Source organism: Epargyreus clarus, unplaced genomic scaffold (assembly GCF_041222505.1).
Source record: "Epargyreus clarus isolate Ecla_fem2 unplaced genomic scaffold, WU_Ecla_fem_2.2 ptg000021l, whole genome shotgun sequence".
Classification (NCBI taxonomy): domain Eukaryota; kingdom Metazoa; phylum Arthropoda; class Insecta; order Lepidoptera; family Hesperiidae; genus Epargyreus; species Epargyreus clarus.
Genome location: NW_027332228.1, coordinates 6,228,075 through 6,251,154, shown reverse-complemented (window position 1 = coordinate 6,251,154; position 23,080 = coordinate 6,228,075). Strand labels below are relative to the sequence as shown.

The 23,080-nt window shown below is 34.2% G+C and overlaps 1 protein-coding gene and 1 long non-coding RNA gene across 3 annotated transcripts; both read right to left on the bottom strand.

Moving 5' to 3' along the window:
- Positions 1-2,802: 2,802 nt before the first annotated feature.
- LOC140751081 (uncharacterized) lies at positions 2,803-5,468 on the bottom strand. 2 transcript variants are annotated; one of them, XR_012103271.1, is made up of 3 exons: positions 4,205-4,219; positions 3,865-3,993; positions 2,803-3,673 (listed from the first exon to the last, which is right to left on the bottom strand). It is a non-coding gene; the product is annotated as an uncharacterized LOC140751081 (long non-coding RNA). The 2 variants fall into 2 exon arrangements; XR_012103270.1 differs by having other exon boundaries at positions 3,865-5,468.
- Positions 5,469-16,107: 10,639 nt separating this feature from the next.
- On the bottom strand, positions 16,108-21,912 carry LOC140751070 (zonadhesin-like). Its single transcript, XM_073084902.1, has 8 exons — positions 21,795-21,912; positions 20,957-21,172; positions 20,016-20,096; positions 19,203-19,424; positions 18,494-18,694; positions 17,592-17,801; positions 17,099-17,293; positions 16,108-16,548 (listed from the first exon to the last, which is right to left on the bottom strand). Exons 1-8 carry the CDS (start codon positions 21,859-21,861, stop codon positions 16,340-16,342), a joined length of 1,401 nt encoding a protein of 466 aa, XP_072941003.1. The 5' UTR covers positions 21,862-21,912; the 3' UTR covers positions 16,108-16,339.
- Positions 21,913-23,080: the final 1,168 nt, after the last annotated feature.

Here is a 23,080-nt window from a genome sequence, read left to right as displayed (position 1 = left end):
GTAGAATCATTATTACAATCAAAGTTCTAGTTGACGATGACAACAAAACTTTTTCTGTATGAAAAGAAAAACTTATCAATGTTTTTACTATATAAATTTTAAGCTGACAATATTGTAAAATACACTATGGATCATAACTTGAGTAAATAAATAATAACATGGGAAACTTAATTATATCATTTAATTATATCAACAAATCGTCCTTTGTTAGAAGACACTATCAATATGCTTACAACTTCACAAACCGTGGACCTCATGAATTTAATGACCGGACTTCCAAAACAAACCGACAATGTTTGAACTTAGCAGTGGTCAGTATCAATCACTGGGGCTTAGGGAACAAGTTTGCGTTACTTAACTACCTTCTTGTCGACAAACCCACAATCAGTACGGTCTTGGCAATCACGTGGTTGGTTAATGTTTTTATTTATATGAATATTGAATGGGTTAATTTAATATATGAATAATACTTACGTAAATCAATGTGTCTTATTAAGAAACGAGGAATATTTTGCATTGATGCTTTGCCAGAAACCTATGTAGTTTCTATAAAGTGGCAAATGAGGATGCAGTAAACATGATGGTAATTGTCTACCATCCATGAACCTGTAAACTTCCCCTTACAACTAAGTAGGGACGATCAGCAACTGATACCTAATGATAGCAAAAACCAATGTTTTAAGAGGATTTAACAGTTAATGATTCTGTTTTCAGAGAGATGAGATAAATCCGTAAATTCAGTTACTGATTTGATGGATTAATCTCATTAGCGTGCATCAGAAATCATTAAATACGCAAGCATAGACACTAAATCTCCTCATTTGTTTATAAGCCCCTTGGTGCAGTTATCACAATGGCCCACCAACTTACCCTAGGTTTGATTCTGGACAGACAGGATGACAGGATGCCAGGAAGACCAGATAGATGATTTAAGAGGAGGATTCAAGTATTTGTCTAATGGTTTTTGTAATGTTTCTATAATGTTAAAACCTCGAAAATTACAGAAGTTACGATAAATTGAGCAGAGACATAATTATAAAAAAACAAATTTTAGTCTAGTCTGTATTTTACTAAGCACACCTCTGTAATTATTATATATATTATTGTCAATGCTATTTAAATACTTAGCCACTGTGATTTAAAGGTCACAATCAAAACTCGTTAATCGTTGAAGTCCCACTGCTAGGCAAAGGTCTCCTTTCAAAGTGTGGATTGATAGACCTCACACGCCATTATGAACTTTTACCACGCTTTTATTAGCTTGACCTATATGTATGTATTTAACGGAAACTTTGTACTCGATTTTTACCCTTTTTGAACGGTCCGATTAATTTAAAAATTTGAATACTTATCAAGTACTGATGACAATACATGATTTTAGTGATTTTGTCCAATTCTAATTTTGTCTCATCAGGATTGTCAGGATTAACGATTTTCCATATACGATTTTAATGTGATTTTTAGTTTTTAAGCTATAATTATCTAATAATAAAAGATCATGTAATTTTTGCAAATGCTCTCTTAAATGCAAATTGTATTATAATCTATACTAATACTTCAATGCAATAGGCTCCGTTGCGGTTTTTATATCCTAAATCCGAGCTTATAATCAATAGCCCGAGGCTTGATTGGACTCGCTTCATGCATATCATCAAATGCGATATTAAATCGACAATATATTTGAACATAAGGCTATAAATTCATATAACCCTTTGATACGTTAAATAGAAAGATACTTCATCGCCTTGAAATTGAATGAAGCTACAAAAGAATGATATTATCATTTATTGTTTGATTTTTGACAAATAAAGAACTTTTTTAGAGAAAAATTACTAATAAAAAACTAAACTACGTAATTTACGTAAATATATAAGTACTTCAGACATTTTAAGGCTACACTTTATTTAAGCACACAATTTCAATTTTCAAAACTGGTTACATTATCGGCTTATTCCACAAATCCCCATTGGAAATCCCCATCAATGGGGATTATGAAACTTTTGGTTCCGTCATCCCCATTGATGCCCATGATGGGGATATGAGGAAAAGTTTTTGAAAAGGTTCACAAATCCCCATTAACCTTATTAACATGAAATAAAAAAAAATAAAACCGACATCCATGTCACTACAAAGTAAAAAATAATTCAAATAAATGTTGGTTTAGTACATAGTCCTGAAATCGGCGCTCATATTGGGCACGCTGTTTACGCCGCTATCAATCGAAATGTATTGAGCCAAATACTTTATAGTGACATGGAAGTCGGTTTTATTTTTTTGTTAATTTTTGCAACAGAAAAGTAAATAAATCAAACGAAGTGGTAAACTCTGGGTAAAACACAGGTAAAAAACAGGGGTAGTGATGATGAGTTCCACCCCATAACTCAAAGTTCTAATTATCAGATCATCATTGCGGTACTTTCCTACCTTGACACAACCCCTACCCTATACTCCAGCCAAATTGGAAGAAGAATGTTTACCAACAATCGTCGCTTAGCAACCGATAACGGGCATATAACAATAACCTTTTTTCATTAGCACAATTTATTAATGTATAATATTATGTAAAATAAAAGAAAATTTCCGTTATTTTCTATCCTATTCTATACACTATACCTAATGTCTGGTTTGAATTAAATATTGTGAATAAATATTTGACCTTGAGTTTAATTAGATTTCGAGAATAATCTCGCAAGAAATATTTTAAATCAGCATTTAAATGCGTATTAAGTGAATTTATACAATTTTCTTAGATATTATGCTGTGTGATATTCTATTTTAATCAGAATGAATAAAATAATGTAATTTAGAGTAATGGTAGTTTAATATCCTCCATGGCAATATGTACACGTCTCGTATTTGGACTCTAAGAGAATAAATAGACTGTAAGTTAGTAAATACTCTACTCCCAGAGTAGATTGGAAAATAAAATTGAAATTGGTTTAGTAGTAACTAAAAATAAAAATAAAAACTTGGAGTTTTGTACATATTTATTTAGCTATTATTACATGTATGAACGGGTTAAAATGATTAAATAGCACAAATTACAAGTATGTAATACATCATGTAAAAATACAAATCCTTAAGGTACTTTTATATATAAAGAGAATGCAGATATTAGTAAACTCCAGATTGTAATTATTATAGTTTGTAAGAGTCTTGTTCAAAATTACAGACATGTTGTTATTATTCATCAAATTTACGTCAAACGGGAATTACATCAAACGGGAAAGAATACCATCATAAATAAATTATTCATCTTCTTCATCACTGGCAGAACTTGATGGACTTGTTGAACTGTCTGTCACTCGAATAATAAAATTGTCAATTACATTATCTGAAATGCCGTCAAGTTCTGCCATTTTCTTTTCCTCTTTAATTACATGATTGACACATTGTTGCCATGCCGCAGAAGTTATAGATTTAATTGCTTCACTTAATATTTTTTTTAAATCAATTATTTTAAATGTTTTGTTTTTTTCTGCGATATGGCCTTTTACTTGGCACCATATCAACTCGATAGGATTTAATTCGCAATGGTACGGTTCTAATTTTTCCAGAGTTCTAGAGAACCACTCTTCAAACACCTTCGAGTTCATCTCTCTATGATAGTCGCCTTCACCTTTTTTACTTTCGAAAATTAAGTCTGCATTTTCCACAAATCCATCCTCGTTACCTATAAAAAAATGATAAATATTAAAATGTGAAAAGTACATGTAGCAGTCTAGTGATCTTATACGATACTTTTACGTTAACCTGATTAGCTATGCATGAGTTTATTTTTTTACAAAACTTTTTTCAATTCCATGATAACACACATCTAAAATTATGTGATCTTAAGCTAACAATATTAGGATGATAACATACCAATGTGTACAACTATCAAGCGCTTCCCTTTTCCCGATGGAGCTTTCAAGCCAGTTGAGAGTCCCTCCTGATAGGCTTGTCGAGCAGACTCAATGGAAAGGTCTGGCCATATTTTACTTTTTGTATGTCCTGAAACCAAATAATATATTATTGCTTTAAATTATTTTAATATAAATAATTTTATACACAGTGTGTGCCAAAGATGTGATAAAATATTGATTATGACATTTAAATTCTACTTATTAATAATAATTTATATGGTTACTGTTTAAATAAAGATCAATAAGTATACAGAAATGATTGATTCTATATAAAAAATAAGTTAAAATTGTTTATGTACCTTCGTTAACCCAAGTCTCATCCAAATACAAAATTTTGCGTCTTTGTTCTCTCATCCTTAACATTTTTTGAAGATAATAGAAGCGCCATCGCACAATTTCTTCCTTTTCAATGAGAACACTTCGTCTCGACCGTTTCAAATATTTAATCTTTAGTTTATTTAAAACTTTTTGAAAGGTAGTTCTTTTAAAGCTTGGTAAGCTGTCGTCCTCGTTCACTAAATTTAAAACTTTTTCAATTGTTGGTGGATCGTTATCAAAGAATAACATGTGCACCTTCCTACGAATTCCACTCAAGGTCATATCGTCCAATTTGTCCATTATTGTCCCCTTTTTAGGAGCTGGAGTCGGTGACGAAACTCGTTTATGAGTTCGATATTCTTTTATTATTCGGTACACAGTACTCAAATGTACGCCGGCAGTTTCTGCAGTTTTTTTTGCGACATCTTTACTGTATATAAAACTATCTTTTGGCCACATTTCTTCGATAGTTTTATAAATGTTACATATAACTGTTTTCTCCGAGGAACTGAGTGAACACCTCGCTCGTTTCTTCTTTGGAGAAGAAAACTTCTGCAGGCCACTCGGACCCGGTTGGGAATCACTCATTATAACAAGAACAACAAAACAAACAAAACGAAACAAAAAAAAACTCAACAAAATAACAGAACAACACTATAACAGGAATATTTAACAAACAAATAACAATGGATAACAGAGATATTAACACGCACAGTACTCGTAATCGTAAGCAGCCATGTTGTAAACATCATTGTAACACGACCAAATTCGGAGAGTGCGTTTCGTTATAGCTAAGCAGTCAATGTAAACAAAATGTTTTTTTTTGTATTTGTAACAATGAACTATTATTATAAAGTTATATTTAAAATATTATACATTAGTATAAATAAAATTATTTTCAAATAATAATTTAATCATATACTACGAAAATAGTGGATAAATTAAAATGTCAGCTTACACTTCAAAAAATATTATTTGCTACTTTAAATAAAACGAAACGCAATTGTGTTTTTTAAATAGTCGGATTATAAAGCAATTATTATGCAGCTAATTTAAAATGAAGCAGTAAAAGTGGGGTTGTAAAGAAATTTACGTACTCTTTTTTTTTGATGGACTGTTTCGATTTTTCAAAATCGTAACCAAAAGTTCTTATTACCTGGCATACGCTTATTTACAGGGTTTTCACTTACTTACTGATAAGGATATTTTATTCATCTTTGTCTATACGCAACAATATGAAAGTTGTGAGAGGTACTTTGCATGTAATAAGGTATAGAAATAATGGATACAATTTAATTGTGAAGTTTTTTGTTGAATTAAAAATGAAAACAAGGATAATAGTAATTTTTACAGTACCAAAATTTTGATGACCCTAATATCGGTTTGTTTACATGAATTCTCTTCGCATCGTGGCGGAGGTATACCCCTGTTTTTTACATATTTTATGATATCTTACCTTCTGGCCACCCAATCCTCATAAAACTTAATATGACCATTGAGTATCTAGATTAACATCATATGATGAAAAATTCGACCTTCAACTCTTCAACACTGATAATGCAGAGGTGCCTCTTGCCTCAACCACAGAAGTAAGGCATTTGGACCTTACGAATACGTGATAAGGTCCTTGAATTGATACATATGATGGAAGATATGACCTTCAAATCTTCGACCCTGATGATGCAGAGGTGTCTCCCATGTAAAGTATATGGATTAGACATTTGTTGTAAAGAAGTTGTTGTGAGACATATGATATAAATTTTGACCTTCAAATCTACAATCCTAATGACGCAGGGACACTGCTGGTCTAAACCACAGTGTCTTGACAATTACTTCTTACAAATATAAAATATGGTTAACGTATCTATAGATTGTAGTTTTTCTTAGTGAATTGGACCGACTCACTCGCAGAGGTTTACCACTTCGTTTGATTTATTTACTTTTCTGTTGCAAAAATTAACAAAAAAATAAAACCGACTTCCATGTCACTACAAAGTATTTGGCTCAATACATTTCGATTGATAGCGGCGTAAACAGCATGCCCAATATGAGCGCCGATTTCAGGAATATGTACTAAACCAACATTTATTTGAATTATTTTTTACTTTGTAGTGACATGGATGTCGGTTTTATTTTTTTTTATTTCATGTTAATAAGGTTAATGGGGATTTGTGAACCTTTTCAAAAACTTTTCCTCATATCCCCATCATGGGCATCAATGGGGATGACGGAACCAAAAGTTTCATAATCCCCATTGATGGGGATTTCCAATGGGGATTTGTGGAATAAGCCACATTATCTTGTTACACGTGATCAATCTATATATTTTAATCATCTAAGACGTTAACATAAATCTCTTTCGTAATAATGTTTGAATAACATAAAATAATATTATGCTTGTACCTACTCGTACAAAAGCTATATCAATATATCATTATACGAACGTCCCCTTATATCCCCTCAGCTCCTTACTTAGTTAAACAGTAGCTTGTGTAACTTATCAAAATAATGCCCGTACGAGGAAAAATAAAAAATAGGCTTTTATATTTTGTTGTTCTACACATAAGCATACGAGCTTAAGGAAATATTTAATTATCACAGATATAGTTGAACTATAGTCGTACAGTATAATTATAATAATTACGTTCCTACATCACATTCCTAGAGAGGATCTCACTTGATAAGCAGGAATGAACGTTATATTTAATCAGAGTTGCTTATATTATTTTACATATACGTTTTTTGTGGTAAAATCATAGAAACACCATCACACTTTATATATTCTTTCCTTAAACCAGTAGTTTATACTTTGATTCGGTTTCAGTCTAAAGTGTGGCAGGATTTCATTATACTCGTTCGGCAATATCGCTGTTTATCCTTACAACAATATTATAAAAAATTACAATACTTCTTATTTTTATGTTGTTCAATTGTTTGAATGAGTTTATAAACCAAAAAATCATACCTTAAGCACAAGATTTTTTGCTTGAGTTGAGAAACACAAAGACATTTTCATCTAACGTTTTAAATTTTCATTTTGTTGAGCTACTTAACAAAGACGCCAAATTTCATTTTTGTAGCAAATAGGGGCTGGTAAACCCACTTTACTTAAATGCCTCCTCACGTGAATTTTATAAAAATAAAAAGCTACATTGTTCCTATTTTTAAATTATAATGCAAGCAAAAATAGTAGCTATGTGTAATACAGCTTCGCTCGCGACTTTATTCGTATTTTTGGATTTGGTTGGACTGTCAAAATAAATGAAATTAAATAAAAATTGGTAGAACCTTTTGTGGTTCGACTTCGGCAGCACCATCGGCACTACTATTTCTACGTAATAACAGCAGTGTTAACCGCTGCTGTCTTCTGGTTTGAAGGGTGTAGTAAGGGACATAAATACATACTTTTACGGTAACGGCATCTGTGGGCGACCTCAGGTACGAATTTAATCCTATCTGGGATTGATTACTGATGTATATAGGCGGAAGTAGCATCTCACCTTCATATGGACGGCATGATCGTCTGCCACTCCTATATTATAAAAAAATATGAAATGACGCTTTTGGAAACCTACGCAACTAATTTTGTAGTGACGAAGCAAAATTCCTAAGTGGTGGAATGTATAATGCCTTCGTGACTTCTATAAAAGGTATATAAGAACGCAGCGGTAGTAGTTTGATACAAATTGCGCGTGCTTTGATCAGATACGAGGCGGAATGATTCAAGTGGGCGGGCTAAAGCCACACGCTGCCTTCCATTACCATTCTACATTGTTCTACAACATAATTTCTGTACCCTAAATGAATGGACTGTCGGAAATGAATAAATAAATCAAATTTTGTTTTGAGTTACGTTATCGCATTAGTGTGAAAGCTCCTGAAATGTGTTTTAAGGAATAACCTTTAAGTTATAGGTGATTATATAGAAATAAAGCATTACGTGAATTTTGCATTTATTTATGACCAAAATTGTTACATGATAACATCTGTCTTCGTCATTATTTTTTTGGGAACGTCCGTCCCGTTGTATGAGATTTAAAATGAAATACTCGTATTATTTAGTAACTTTTGCTTCTAAGTAATATTTAGAATATATGAAACACTATATACATTGACAATCGTGATCAATTTCTCGGATAATATTGTCAATTTTATGTTCTTATCTTTATATCGTCCTTAAAACGAAATTGTTTCTTCAAAGAAAATAGAACTCATTTTATCGTTACACCATACTTTAAGGGCGAAAAGGTTGGTGTTTTAAGTAATTGTACGTTCAAAATCGATACATTTCGCGTGACTCTTTCCCTTTATATACGGGCAAATTTCGATAAAAACAGTGTAGAGTAGCGAAAGAATCATTAATTCGCGGGTGCATTATAAGGCGTGCCGAGATCGATAATACGGAGATTGATGGATTGTGACACAAAAAACTTGCGGTTTCTTACCACACAATATACATTACCTTTATGTATGTTTGTGGCGTGGTAAGAGACACATACTTATTACGAAGAACAACTTAGTCGTCAAGGATAGCATTTATGGCCAACCTCAGATAGAGTAATCGATCTGGGGTTGATTAGAGATGAATATGGATGGCAGTGGCCACGTACTATAAGATGGAATGCTTGTTTGTTACTTTATAATTCTATATTTTAACAACAGATAGCGTTTTTATTTACAATTATATTTTTTTAGACAATGACTTGTTTGCGGTGCTTGCTATAGAGACAATGGGTCCATGGTCATCTGACATGAAAAAATCATGTCAGATATGTCGACCAGGCTTGTTACTGCTTCCGGTGACCAAAAAGCTGGCGGCTATTTTGCACAAAGATTAAGTCTTGCCGTGCAGCAAGGAAACGCAGCCAGCGTTTTCGGAACTATGCCTCACACGGCAATTTTAGATGGCTTATTTTATTTATAGATTTCTTGTATATTTTGTAAATAACTTTTTTTAGTTTATAGTTTATTTTATTATTTTTAATTTTATGTATTCAGTAATTATAATTGTTACTTTTTTATGTTATATCTTGGGACTACAAATTAACTGCGATTGCAATTTAAATGAAGTTACAATGCACTTGACATAATTTCATAGAAACCACTAATCTTACTAAAATGGCTATATAGGGGATGAAAACTTGTATTTTATAGAAATATATTGGACGGAAATTATATTACGAATACTGTTTTGGTACTTTACTGTTTTATGGTTTCTTACTGTACTTACTTCTATATATGTTTTATTTTATAATACAATTTATATGTAGCAGACACGCAAGCAATCAAGCTGATGATTAGTAGCTACTGCCGCCCATAAACATCTGTAATCAACAGTTAAGATTAGATTCCTCCCAGATGTCGACCATAGATGCGCCGCCACCGCTGAGGACTAAGCTGGAATGCCTCGGAAAATCTTAACACTGCTGTTATTAGATAGAAATAGTGCCGGCACAGACGAAGCACAGAGGGTTCTTCTATCTTTAAAATATGTACCATTATATAAAGCTACAGTAGGAATCACGTGGCCCGATCACGTACTATCAAGTTTTTCTATTAAATTATGAAAGAACGTGTAACAAAGAGCATGTTTGGCGCCATCAATATTACGTCGGAGATTGATGAGCAGTCACGCGGGGAACGTGCCGTAACTACCCCGCTATAATGTATAGTTGGATAAACAAAGTACCTAAATATGACCGCAACGGCACGGGCACTGCCGTGCCTCTAGATAGATAGGACAGTGAAGATGTACAATCCCGTGAAAATTGTGTGTTTTACATCTTATTTTAAAGATAAAATCACTTTAGTCCAGTTTTCAAATCTACTGATTGAATTATATCGGAATTGACATGTCGTGTGTAATATCCTACTATTTTGAATTACTTAGCTTCACAAGCCAAATCTTACATATAAAATTGTCGTGTCACAATTTTAGTTACCGTACTCCTTCGAAACATTCAGCACATTCAGTAGGTCTGAGAATCGGCTATCAATTTTTCCTACCCCTAAGTGATAAGGGTTGTTCATCCTTAACATTTTTTAATGTCAAAATAACGTTTGCCGGGTCAGCTAGTTTAATTATACTAAGATCCAAAAAATATTCAAAGATCATCTCCAGAATCTAAGTAAATACATTAAACATAAAGATAACTTGATATTGTTCCGCAAATTCAATATAACAATTCAATGTATCTTCATATGGTTGTTATTCTGACAGATATGAAGTAAATTGAATATTATGGGGCTTCTTCAATTTCGATATCATTTTCCTTTACTGGTCCACTAACATAAGACATACATATCCTTTTTAGCCCACGTGTTACACCTACGCACCTCTTTTTCATACATGAGTTATAGTAAGGAGGGAAATTTATTTCACCAAAATAGTGTTGCTATGCTGTAAGAATTTATTAAGTGTAATATGAAAAATAAACACGTGTGAAAATGCTCGTTAAATTTGTTTTATTACAGACCGTTTTTATTGTTCAAAGGTGGTAGAAGACCTTGTGGTTCGACTCCGTCGGGCCCGGGGCCGATAGCCGGGCGGTTGGAGCTCCCACTCTCGCCGCCCGCAACCCCTAAAGCCCCCTTTTAGTCACCTTTAACGACAGGCAGAGGGTACCGTAGCCTTATTCTGATCCCAGAACTACAGGGAGAACCGATAATCTACCTACCATCACTAGTTTCATAAATTCTTCTCCTATCTAAGTCAATAAAAACAATGCAAGGAAGTGGTTCATAACAGCCATTTAATATAAAAGGCCCTATTAAAATAACGTAACAAAGAATTTTAATCTACATGCGGTAAAAATACTATACTCGACGATTACCTTTGTCATAATAAGTTTTAATTGTGAGTCAGCGATAAGCTTTAGCGGACGTGCGCAAAATTATGCCGGTAAATTTTATGCCCATTTGCATGAAAAGTGAGCAAGTAGTAACCTCTAGTCTGCATAACAACTGAACTATATAAATTGTTTTATCGTGCTCACATTTTGCTATATTATTATAAAGTTTTATCATTGATATACATACGTTGTTAATAAAACCAATCCATAAATTGTCTTGCCTACCAAAGTTACTGGAAATATCGAATATCGATATCGAAGATATTGAAAATATCGAACCCAAACTTACCACCACTACGTCACTGCTTTGAAATTATGGCTTTTTGGTGACAGGGAGAAACCTCCAAACGCTACCAGGTCTTACACCTAGTAGCTTTTGGAGGTACCACTGGTGTTTGTGAGATTTTTACCTACTTAAACCCTTCGGTAGGATTCTTCAGCGTTGATGACTCCGGTAAGTTCAACATGTTCGTGAGGAGCTGATGTTCCTTCAAGAGTTTGCGACGTTATGCTGCCACACTTACCGTCAAACTAAGTCACCTCTTCGGACAGACAAACGTTTATTTTGGACCCGTTCTACAGGGACGAAAACATAGATGCTGCTGATACCAACACATTTGAACCACGACCCGTTCTACCACCTTTAAATGTGCTACGCGCTTAAAACCGAACCAAGAACAATGACGATCATTCTGCCCATGTTATTAACCATGTTAGAACGTGGTAGATAATATGCCAGTAAATTTAACGGCCATTTGCATAGGAAGTGAGCAAGCGCACGTCTAGCGTTCTGGAGTCTTAATGGCTGAACTATTTAAATGTCTTGCTCCATATCTTTATTCAATTCGTAACAGAAGCACGCTCCTAGGAGTTATGATTAAAACTATAACGACCGACTTTCGACCAAGAAACTTTATTATGGAATCGATGTTATGATACTGTTAAAGTTTGTGCAGTACTAGTAGAATTACACGAGGATTGTGTATGTCACATTTATTTTATAATAAAGAGGTAGCAAACGAGTAATAGTCTATTTGATGGCAAGTGAACACTACCGCCCATAGACATCAAACCCAGATAAGATTAGAATCCTACCTTAGGTCAGTCATAGATGCGTAGTTACTCCTGAGGATTATGTTGGATCGCTTCAGGTGAGTTCAACACTCTCACAACACGCATTACACGAGAACACAGCAGTACTCAACACTGCTGTTATTAGGCAGAAATGGATGGAACAGTGTTGCCTCTTGATTCGAACCACCATAATAATCATATTACAATCATTCGACCTAAATTCATAGGTTAACACGCAACATATAAAATTATTTGAGCAAGGCAAGGCACTACACTAAAGAACCACAGAAATAATAAATCATGTCTCTGATTTTTCTAAGCCACCCTACATTGTGGAGTGGCATCTCTATCAACAAAATGGTACCAGTACACGGAGGTACGGACTTTTAAAAATCAATCACTTAAGTAGTTGGTACTGATTGAACGGCTCTAACAAAAGCCACGTCGATACGAGTATATGTATTATATTCGCTTACTTCGCTTCTCCACAATACTTAACTACAATGGGTAAATTATGCGGAACTGGATTTCGTCTGCTTGCCCTCGATTATTTCGGCTTTCTTGAGCTTATGAATATACCCAGCATCTTTTTTATTGCTGCGAAATTTTTTGGGAGATTTATTTCTTTGAAATTTGTTTGAACAGTACCGGGTCTAAAGTTCTAAACTTATATCTTTGCAATGTTATGTTGTTTTATTATTGTTATTACTATTTTATAACAGAAATCAAAAGTTTATCCTACTCACTACAGCTTATAAGTATTAATTCCCTTGTTCGTTTTGATTTTTTTTTTAAGATTGGAGCAAACGAGCTTCCAGTGCACCTGATGATGAGTGATCCCTGACGCCCACGGACATCTGTGGCTAACTCCATATAGAACAAGATCTACCTGCAGCCGATCGCAGATGTGTTGCAACTCCTGAAGCCTAAGTTAGTCGCCTCATGTGTAAGTTTGTCGACTTCCACACCCTTCCACCCAAAAAGCAGAACTGTGTCACGCTAGAAATGAACTGTAACTTTACCACTTTTCTATATACACTAATATTATAAAGAGGAAAACTTTGTTTGTTTGTTTGGTTGTAATAAATGGGCTCAAAAATTACTGGACCGATTTTAATAATTCTTTAACCATTCCAAAGCTACGAGTACATTATCCAGTAACACGAGTAACATAGGCCATATTTCTTATGAAATACCTAAAATAGATAAATAGATTTTAAGGCGGTACAAAGTTAGCCGGGTCAGCTAGTCTGTCTATATAATATTTACAAAAATAATTTACTTTAATTTTATAAGCATAAAAGGTATATCAACAACAACTACTACTCTTTATTTGTACACCACATATAAAGATACATATAAAACAATAAATGAGATAGTATATACAAAGGCGGCCTTATCGCTCAGAAACGATTTCTTCCAGACAACCTTTGGGATGAAGTTAAAGAGATATGAGATCGTGAGAAAGGTAGGGTGTACACATACAGAAACAAAGTATATACATAAATACATAACAGACATGTCCTGAGTCATTACCATTATCTATAACCTACACCTATATCATTAGTTATAAGTTTATATCGTCACCTTGTACAACTAATAACTTGTTATACTTAGATATTAGTTCCGACAATCTATAAACAAGTGGTACAATGTGAGTAACTGACGCAATTTGCTGTACCACAACGGTACAATATAGCTCAAGAAGACAGAATGCAATTTGCATATGTAGAGGCAGACAATTCGCCGAGGAATGTTCCAGACTCGCTAGTCTGGAACCGTTGGATTAATTCTGATGACTACAACTTAGTGTATGTTTACAACATGTTTTATGTAAGACATGCTATGGCAAAAGTATGTAGAATTATTTAAAATAATTAAACTTTTTTTAAATACTCAAGTAGTAAACTGCATAAGCACTCTACCTAATGATAAGTGATCCCTGCTGCCTATGGACATCAGCTTTCTATAAAACAGGGGTTCTGCCCAAAGCCCAACATAGATGCTTCACTTCTGAGGGTCAAGATGGTTGTCCCTATGTAAGTGGCTGACTTACATAGGGACGGAAGTGGCAGTTTTTTTAATCACTGAAATTTAAAAATTTGTGTGTATGTATATATTTTCACATGCTTTTAAAATCGAGAAACTTGAATAACAAAAACTCAAGTTTAACCATCTGCACTTGACAAAGTTGATTTTACCAGGTCGATAAAAAAAATTAACAAAAAAATAAAACCGACTTCCATGTCACTGCAAAGTAAAAAATAATTCAAATAAATGTTGGTTTAGTACATATTTCTAAAGTCGGCGCTCATATTGGACACGCTGTTTACGCCGCTATCAATCGCAATGTATTGAGCGTCGATTTTAGGACTATGTACTAAACCAACATTTATTTGAATTATTTTTTACTTTGTAGTGACATGGAAGTCGGTTCTATTTTTTTGTTATTTTTTTTTTATAATATAGCATTTGCTCAAAATAAATGTCGGTACTTAAAAACTAATATGTGTTTAGGCGTGCGGTACCCCTGCACCAGGGCTCAGAAGTTCAAGAACATTATTTGATGGAATACATTTCCGTCAAATTACTGTGGTTAAAGCCAGCAGTGTCCCTGCGTCATTAGTATTGAAGACTTGAAGATCAAATTGTATATTATTATGTCATTACAAAGTCTAGCTTTGATACTGTTTATAAATATCCGAAAGCATAAAATGGCTAACTGTGGTTTAAGTTGGAAGCATTCCAACTCTTTCACTCTGATAATCAGAGTGAAAGAGTTGAAGGTCAAATATTTCATCATATATCTCTTTCTAGCAACTTTATTACAAAAAATGTCTAATCTATATACTTTACATGGGAGGCACCTCTGCATCATCAGGGTTGAGGGTTCAAGGTCATATTTTCCATCATATGTTACTACTCAAGGACCTTATCACATATTCGTAAGCTCCAAATGCCTATCTTGTATGGTTGAGGCAGGAGGCACCTCTGCATTATCGGGGTTGAAGAGTTGAAGGTCTAATTTTCCATCATATATCTCTACTCCGCAACTTTATTAAATATTTGTAAGTTCCAATTGCCTATCTTGTATGGTGGAGGCAGGAGGCACCTCTGCATTATCAGGGTTGAAGAATTGAAGGTCGAATTTTCCATCATATCATGTTAATCTAGATACGCAATGTTTATTTTAAATTTCATGAGAATTAAATGGGCAGAAGGTAAGTTATCATAAAATATGTTAAAAACAGGGTAGTGATGATGAGTTCCACCCCATAACTCAAAGTTCAAATCATCAGATCATCATTGTGTCACCCTTTCATATGAATAAAAGATTTTTGAAATTGGTTAAGAAATACTCAAGTTATGCAAGTTTATAAGAAATCCTGTTTTTCCGATTTTCCAGGAAAACGAGCAATAAATTTCAAATTTCCACGAAATGGGACCCCCTGTGAAACTAGCCGCATACAGCCGTTTGAATCATGACGATCGGTCGTAGCATCGCGAAAAAATCGCTGGACACACAAAAAAAATATATACGTGTCGAATAGATAACCTCTCTTCTTTGGGAAGTCGGTTAACAAAACAGGCAATATTGTAAAGTTGCTTTAATCTTTGTAATGGGTTAAAGTATGACCAAGTATAAATGTTTAAGTGAACTACAATAAAAGGTAAAAGCGTCGAATTGAAGTCGATTAAAAGTTAAACAAAGCGGACGTAACACTCACGTGCGTTCTTTTATACTCCTGTTTTATAACTTTGCTGACCTATTATGTATTGGGGACAAAACAAATATAGGTCTGTGGTATTCGGTCTTATTATATGCGGGAGCGTAGTTTCCATTCTATAACCACCATTTCATTTTCATCTACGCCATTTTTTGTCACTATTTATTCAAGGATTTAGTATTGTCAACTTGCTCAAAGTCTCATGTAAGAGGAAAAATAAAAATAAGTATATCTAGGTGAAAATAATTTATAGATACAAATTCAGTAACACTTAATACATTTAATCAAAGCAGTTCTATACAATAAACGATCCAAATAAAATAATATTTAAGACGGAAAGATCAAATAATTTAACCATAATACTTTCGGAAATATATGAAAAAAATCATCGTACTTCGACGCTTATCCAGAAACATTACATCAATTTGTGGCTCATAACAATTAATATGCCTTAAAGAGTCGCTTACTCAGTCTCATTTGGGCAGTCAGCTATTGGTATACAGATGTTGTTCGCATCACGGGCGTAACCTTCATCACAGTAACACATATCTACACATATAAACCAATCATTTGTCATCGGGCAGTTCGTTTGATTCACCTTATGGAGAGTAGCACACACGTTGTCGCAGGGTTCTCTACAGGCGAAATATTCATTTGGTCCTTGGCATTTGTCTAAAACAAATGATATAATTAAATAGCTGGAACAGATTGCCATTCTCTGAAACTTATTCAAGATCTGCAGAAATAATTAGTCATTACTTAGTTGGGAAGTGATAGCCTAGTGGTTAAGAAATCGGCCTCTCGATCGAGGGGTCCGAGGTTCAAATCCTAGGCACGCACCTCTGATTTTCAAAATTATGTGCGTATTAGATTAGAAATTAATTATCACTTGCTTAAACGGTGAAGGAAAACATCGTGAGGAAACCTACATACCTGAGAGATATATAAAAAAAAACTCAAAGGTATGTGAAGTCTACCAATCCGCACTTGGCCAGCGCGGTGGACTATGGCCTAATCCTTCTCATTCTGAGAGGAGACCCGTGCCCACCAGTGGGACAGTAATGGGTTGATGATGATGATGATGATAGTTGGGAAGTAAGGCATTATTTGGTAATTTATCTAGTATTTAACGTAGTTAACATGTTCATAAGTTGTAGAAAAATATTATACAAATTTTATATGTATTTGATAATACGAGAAAATTCAAAAAACAAATGCTAACCGCAGTTTTTCTTGTCGATACACTGTCCACGTTTATTTCTGACAAGACCGGGGAAGCATTGGCATTCACTATTACAGGTTTTGTTGGAACTTTGTAAGACGCGGTCAGTTGTATTCTTGATGCTGTCACATGTTTCAGGTTCACAGGTCTCGGGATAGGCAACTAAGTATTCATTTATTCCAGTACAAAATTTCGCTGCAAAAGAATCAACAATGATAATGTAAACATTTTTATTTAGCATCGAAACTGAAAGTTAAAGTACATTATTGTGAGTTGATCATCCTGGATCGGGAGGGGGGAGGGGGGTGGCTAGCTGTTGAATGAAACAGTGGTTTTTGTATTTCTTTTGCGCCTCTTTGCGACAACAAACGATTTCTAAATATCTAGAAGAAGCAAGCTGCCGTCTTCCTGCCCCCCCCCCCCCCTGATCACACTGCTATGTTTTTATCATCTATTACATGCGTTTTTTTTATATTACAGTATAAACACTCACAGCAATCTTCATAAGAGACGCAATCCTGATTATAATTCTTGTAGAAACCTTCTTTACAGCGACAGCTTGGATAACAGCTGGGGTCTCCCAATTTTGGCTGGGGCGGACACGCTTCACTCACACTTTCTTCATAATATCTACAATTTTGGTCCGGACAAGATGGCGGGCAGGGATCGTAATATTCGTTTGGTTTGGAACAAACTTCATTCTCTAATTACAAAAGATCAAATCATCATGATTAAATTTTAAATAAAAAAAATATATATTAATGAAGTATCCGTTAAATAACATTATCATTAAGCTTAAAATGTCCTTTCTATTTAAAGAAAAAAATATGTTTTCTTTAATAATGTTTGATAATTAGGTACTGTCGTCCATGTACATATTTGCGATCAAGGCCAGATAAGATTACCTTCCAACCTGTATATGCGTTGCTACTCCTGAAGAAGTTGCTACGCCTCGCATAATTACGTCCCCCTTACCAAACCCTTCAAAGCGGAATACAACAGCACTAAACACTGTTTTATTACGCATAAATAGGTGTGGCGTCAAATGTTCGGTGTCAAATCACAATGGTTTCTACCATCTTTGCTTACTTGGATACTTTTTTATAATATAGAAGTAGCAGACGAGCATACAGTCCACCTGATGGCAAGTGGCCGCCCATGGACATCTGTAAACAACCCAAAATAAGATTAGATATTTCTACCTGAGGTCGGCCACAGATGCGCCGCTACCCATGAGAACCCGTGAGAGTTAGCTGGAATGCCTCGGAAAAAATATGTCTTCCTTACTGCACTCTTCAAACCAAAATACACCAGCGCTTAACACTGCTGTTATGAGGCAGAAATAGGTGTGATCGAAGCACAAAGGGTCGTACTACCTTCGAACTTAATACTTACTTGGGCACTCGCTTGTTGGAACACAAGTTCCGGTAGCATTCCGTAAGTGGCCATATTTACAAATACATCCCGGTAAACATGCTCCTGCGACCAAATCTCTGCACAGTGGCGGTCGACCTAGTTCCGTGCAGTTCGTTTGAAAACAGCCACCGTTAAAGCAGCTGGAGTATTCTTCATTTTCTCCACAAACTAAAGGTTCCGCTATAATTATATTATATATTTTTTATATATAAATTCAATACGCGAAATAGTAAACAACACTGTATAATTTTGTAAAATTATATTATACTTCTTATATTTTAGATGCTCCATGATAGGGAAAAATAGGTTTTAAACTAACGATTTATGTAATGGATCAGATTTCGCTACAGCGTTACTTTGTGATAATAATGATAATTTATTTGTTATTGATTTATTCATGATATATTTATATACAACACAGTATTTGACGATAAATTAAGTTACACAATTAAATAACAAACAAACAATAAACAATTTCTACACTCACATCCCCATACTAGGATTGCCCTGTATGGTGAGTGCCATGGACACACACAGCGGAGATAAACAAACAACCAGACCCAGAACAGATATTTAAATTCATCATTCAGATATTTGTTTGGCCGGGGATCGAACCCGTCACTATAATTTCTTAAGTACATACATTAATACAAACAAGCTTATATCAGATATTATAAACGACACTTACGACATTCCTCCTTAGGTACACATGTACCATTTAGAGCACGCAAGTAACCATCCTGGCATAAGCACCCTGGACTGCAAACACCTTGTAACTCACAATCTGGGTCTGGTTCTTTATCATCGCAAGACATTTTTTGGCAATTGTTATTACTGCACATTGAAATCATTTCATTTTCACCACAAAATGGCACAATCGGCCCTAGTTGTTGTATGGGTATAGCTGGAACTGAAAATATTATAGTGAACGTAATAGCCGCAAACACGAAGAAAGAAGTAATGAATTAAATTGATGAAATGGTTATGACGAATCCAGGGATTAAATCTTTAGTGAGATTTGTTGCTCATATAAACATTTTGGCACATGAATAGGAAGCAAAAAAAAGAATTTGGTTATTTTGCTCTATACTTTTATTTTTTAATTTATTTAGTTTTGCAACAATAAAAATACTTTTAATATCCACAAAATATTAAGGAATAATATTGCAGGAACAGTCAGATGTTAAATTTGTCATTGAGAATGTTCAACAATATTAATAAACAATGTTTACCGTACACGAGGTTAGTCCTTAATAAAATGTTTTTGTAAGGTTCACATTTCTAAAACATTTTTTAAGGATTGTAGCAAACTCAATTTTGTTCTGATATACTATTCCTAATTAGCTACCTATTGTTAGTAATCACAGATCAAAAACTAAAAGATTTTATTTATTTTATTTTATAATTCTTAAAATAAGCAATTAATAGTTAACCCGGGTTATTACAAAAATGCTGACACTACACGTTTTATCCGAAACTATTCTTATAAATTCAAACTCACCATTGAAACTTCCATCTTCACTGGTGCTACGTTTTGTAAGTGAATTCAAGCTCGCTGCAGAACTTTCCTGAGCTAATGGAGCTGAAAAACATTTGATATTATGGAACATTAGCCTTGAACAATTTCAACTAAAAAAACTAGTTAATTAATTGGCGATAGCGTCACTGCATTTGAACCATTACGAAGTGACTTAGAAAATACTTTTTTATCATTATAAATTTACTTTAAAATATGGTTTAAAAGAAATTCAATATAAAGTTTAGTAGAAGCCCCAGTATTATTCTACCGAGAAGTTTTGCAAGAAAGGTATGGATTCTGGCTGATATGACAGCCTTGATAGCCATTTTTTTGTTTCCGAGGTGGAAACCTTCAAAAGGTACGCGGTGTCGTGGGAGCGACGTAGGGTTATGTGGTATTTTTACCGCACTAAAACCCCCCCGGTGGCCGTCCTCGGCGCTGCGTAGAGGGCTCCGGGGTCTCCAAAGGAACGCAACCGGAGCCCTCTTAGCCCCGTCGGGCTCCGCCCAGGTGAGCTTGGCGCTCGCCACACCGTCTGGTGCGTACGACGGTAAGTGACCACACATATCGTCGTCCTTCCCGGGGCCGCTGGCTGGGTGGTTCGAGCTCCCACTCTTGCCACCCGCAACCCCGGAAGCCCCCTTTTAGTCGCCTCTTACGACAGGCAGGGGATACCGTAGCCCTATTCTATTCCCGAAACTACAGGGACAAGCCTTGATAGCCTAGTGGTCAACAATGGGGCAGTAATGGGTTGATGATGATGATGATTAATAATATATATATACTGGGACACTCATTACTGTGAACACAAGTGCCGTTATCAGAAAAACACATGTAGGTAATAGGATACTCGAATGGAAGTTAATAATTCAACATATATATAATAAGTAATACTTTCAAGATCATATCAATCAGATACTCACGGCATTCATCATGCGGTACACATGTGCCATTTTGAGCACGCAAATGGCCTTCCTTACACAAACATCCTGGTCTGCAATACTCTTCCAGTTTACAATCCTGTTCTGGCTCTTTTTCAACGCAATACCTTCTTACACAAGGGTTGTTATAACAGAACGACAGAACTTCGCCATTTCTACAAATTGGTGGAGGTGGTGGTGGGGGTGGTATTGATGAAACTGTAAATATATTAAAAATAGGTTTAGAAAATTGGATGTACTATAAATATAATATTTTATCGATGTCTTTATTAGGACTATTATATCATCTGCATGAAGGTTATAATTCATATTAAGAAATGTAATCTACTATGGTTAAGAATGAATACAAATAATACGTTTTTATTATTTTTTTATCCCACTAATTTACTATTACCTCCCACCAGGCTCCAATACTCCAAATAAATGCACTGCAAACTACGATAATAGTTCTTTATTATTGTGCAAATAGTTTTTCAAATATACGTTTATTATGAGATTTTGTAAACATACGCATAAATCTAAACTGTAAAAGGATAAAATGTAATCATTGTAACAATACAATAATATATATACAACTACGAAAACTGTTCAGAAATAAAATAGCTGAGAACTTTTCCTCAGCGAAAAACATAAAAAAGTTTGTTAGTTGTTTAAAAAGTATGAAAATAAAACTAGTTTAGTATTAGCGCAAATTAATGAACAACTCTACATACAAATGTATTTTGCATTGCATTTAAAAAGCCAATGACATTGATACACTTTAAACGCAAGTAGCTATTAGTATGTTACTTTACAACTATGTACATATATAATATGATACCTGTTGATATTAAAATACAACATGTTATACCAGTCACAAATATTATAAACACACTAAATCTTAACATCGTTGTAGCTGATCGTCACCTGAGGACGTAGCCAAGGTCTTTTCCTCTTATATACAATAAAGTCCATAATTATATGATTATTCATACCACACAACCAATTCTGTTTCTAATATAATAATACACAATGTTTTTTATACAATGTTTACAATATAATGATGCATGACGTCAATATATCGGAACCGCATTTTTTTACTTAGTGATTACGTCAACACCTCAATTGATATTGATTTGTTTTAGGAATTACCTTATCCTCTGCTCTAAAGTTGTGATACTATTTCTTATAAATTAAATAAAACCTTAAACTCAATTTAAAAATTCCTAGTTCGCAGGACGGCGGGGGAATATCTTAAAGTTGACAAAAGAATTAAACAAATTCTATTTTTGCTTTAGCAAGTACGTTATTACGTACAAACATAGATAAGTAGATATCTCACCGCCTTGTAATTGAAGGAAGCCATTAAATGGCTCAAACGTCTGACAATTCTGTCAGCCAGTTAATGGCTGCCATGGTGTAATTTACGCGGAACAATGCCGACATGCGCAATAAAGTGGTGCAAAAACATAAAATAGAAGAAAAGGTGCGGAGAAATTTCGTTTCATTCGAAACTGATCTAAAAACTACAATTTTTTAAATATATTCAAACACGAAAATAGATGACAGTGACAATTTCAATTGTCAAAACTGGTCACATTTTCTTGTTAGGAGTGAGTAATCTTTACTAATCTATGCGTACAAATTACATAAACAAAATTCTAATTACAAAATTCAAATTAAAGGAATACATCAGCGAAAGAAGCAAAACGTTGGCTTCATCATTGAATTCAGACTTAAATACTAGTCAGTATGTCACTAACGAAATTTGCTAATTAACTAAGGATCGCATACAGATACGTGCTTACTCCAGAGATTAAGATGGTGAGGACTATAACATTATGTAAAAATAATCAGCCAGTAAAGTTGGGACTTGATGTAATATTAGTGGATCGAGGGACTGAGATATGATTTGCCTTGTCAAGAATCCATGTTTCTATTGTTAGAAATTTTATCAAATTATATAATTATAGTATTATTTTAATTAATTATTTTGTGTTATTTTTATGATGTGTTAACTTTATAATATTAATTACCTACTTATATAGTCACTGGCTGATATGATTGTATGAATTAGCATAAAAAAGAAAAAAACTGGACGTTTGTGTTGTATTTTGCGCAGGAATA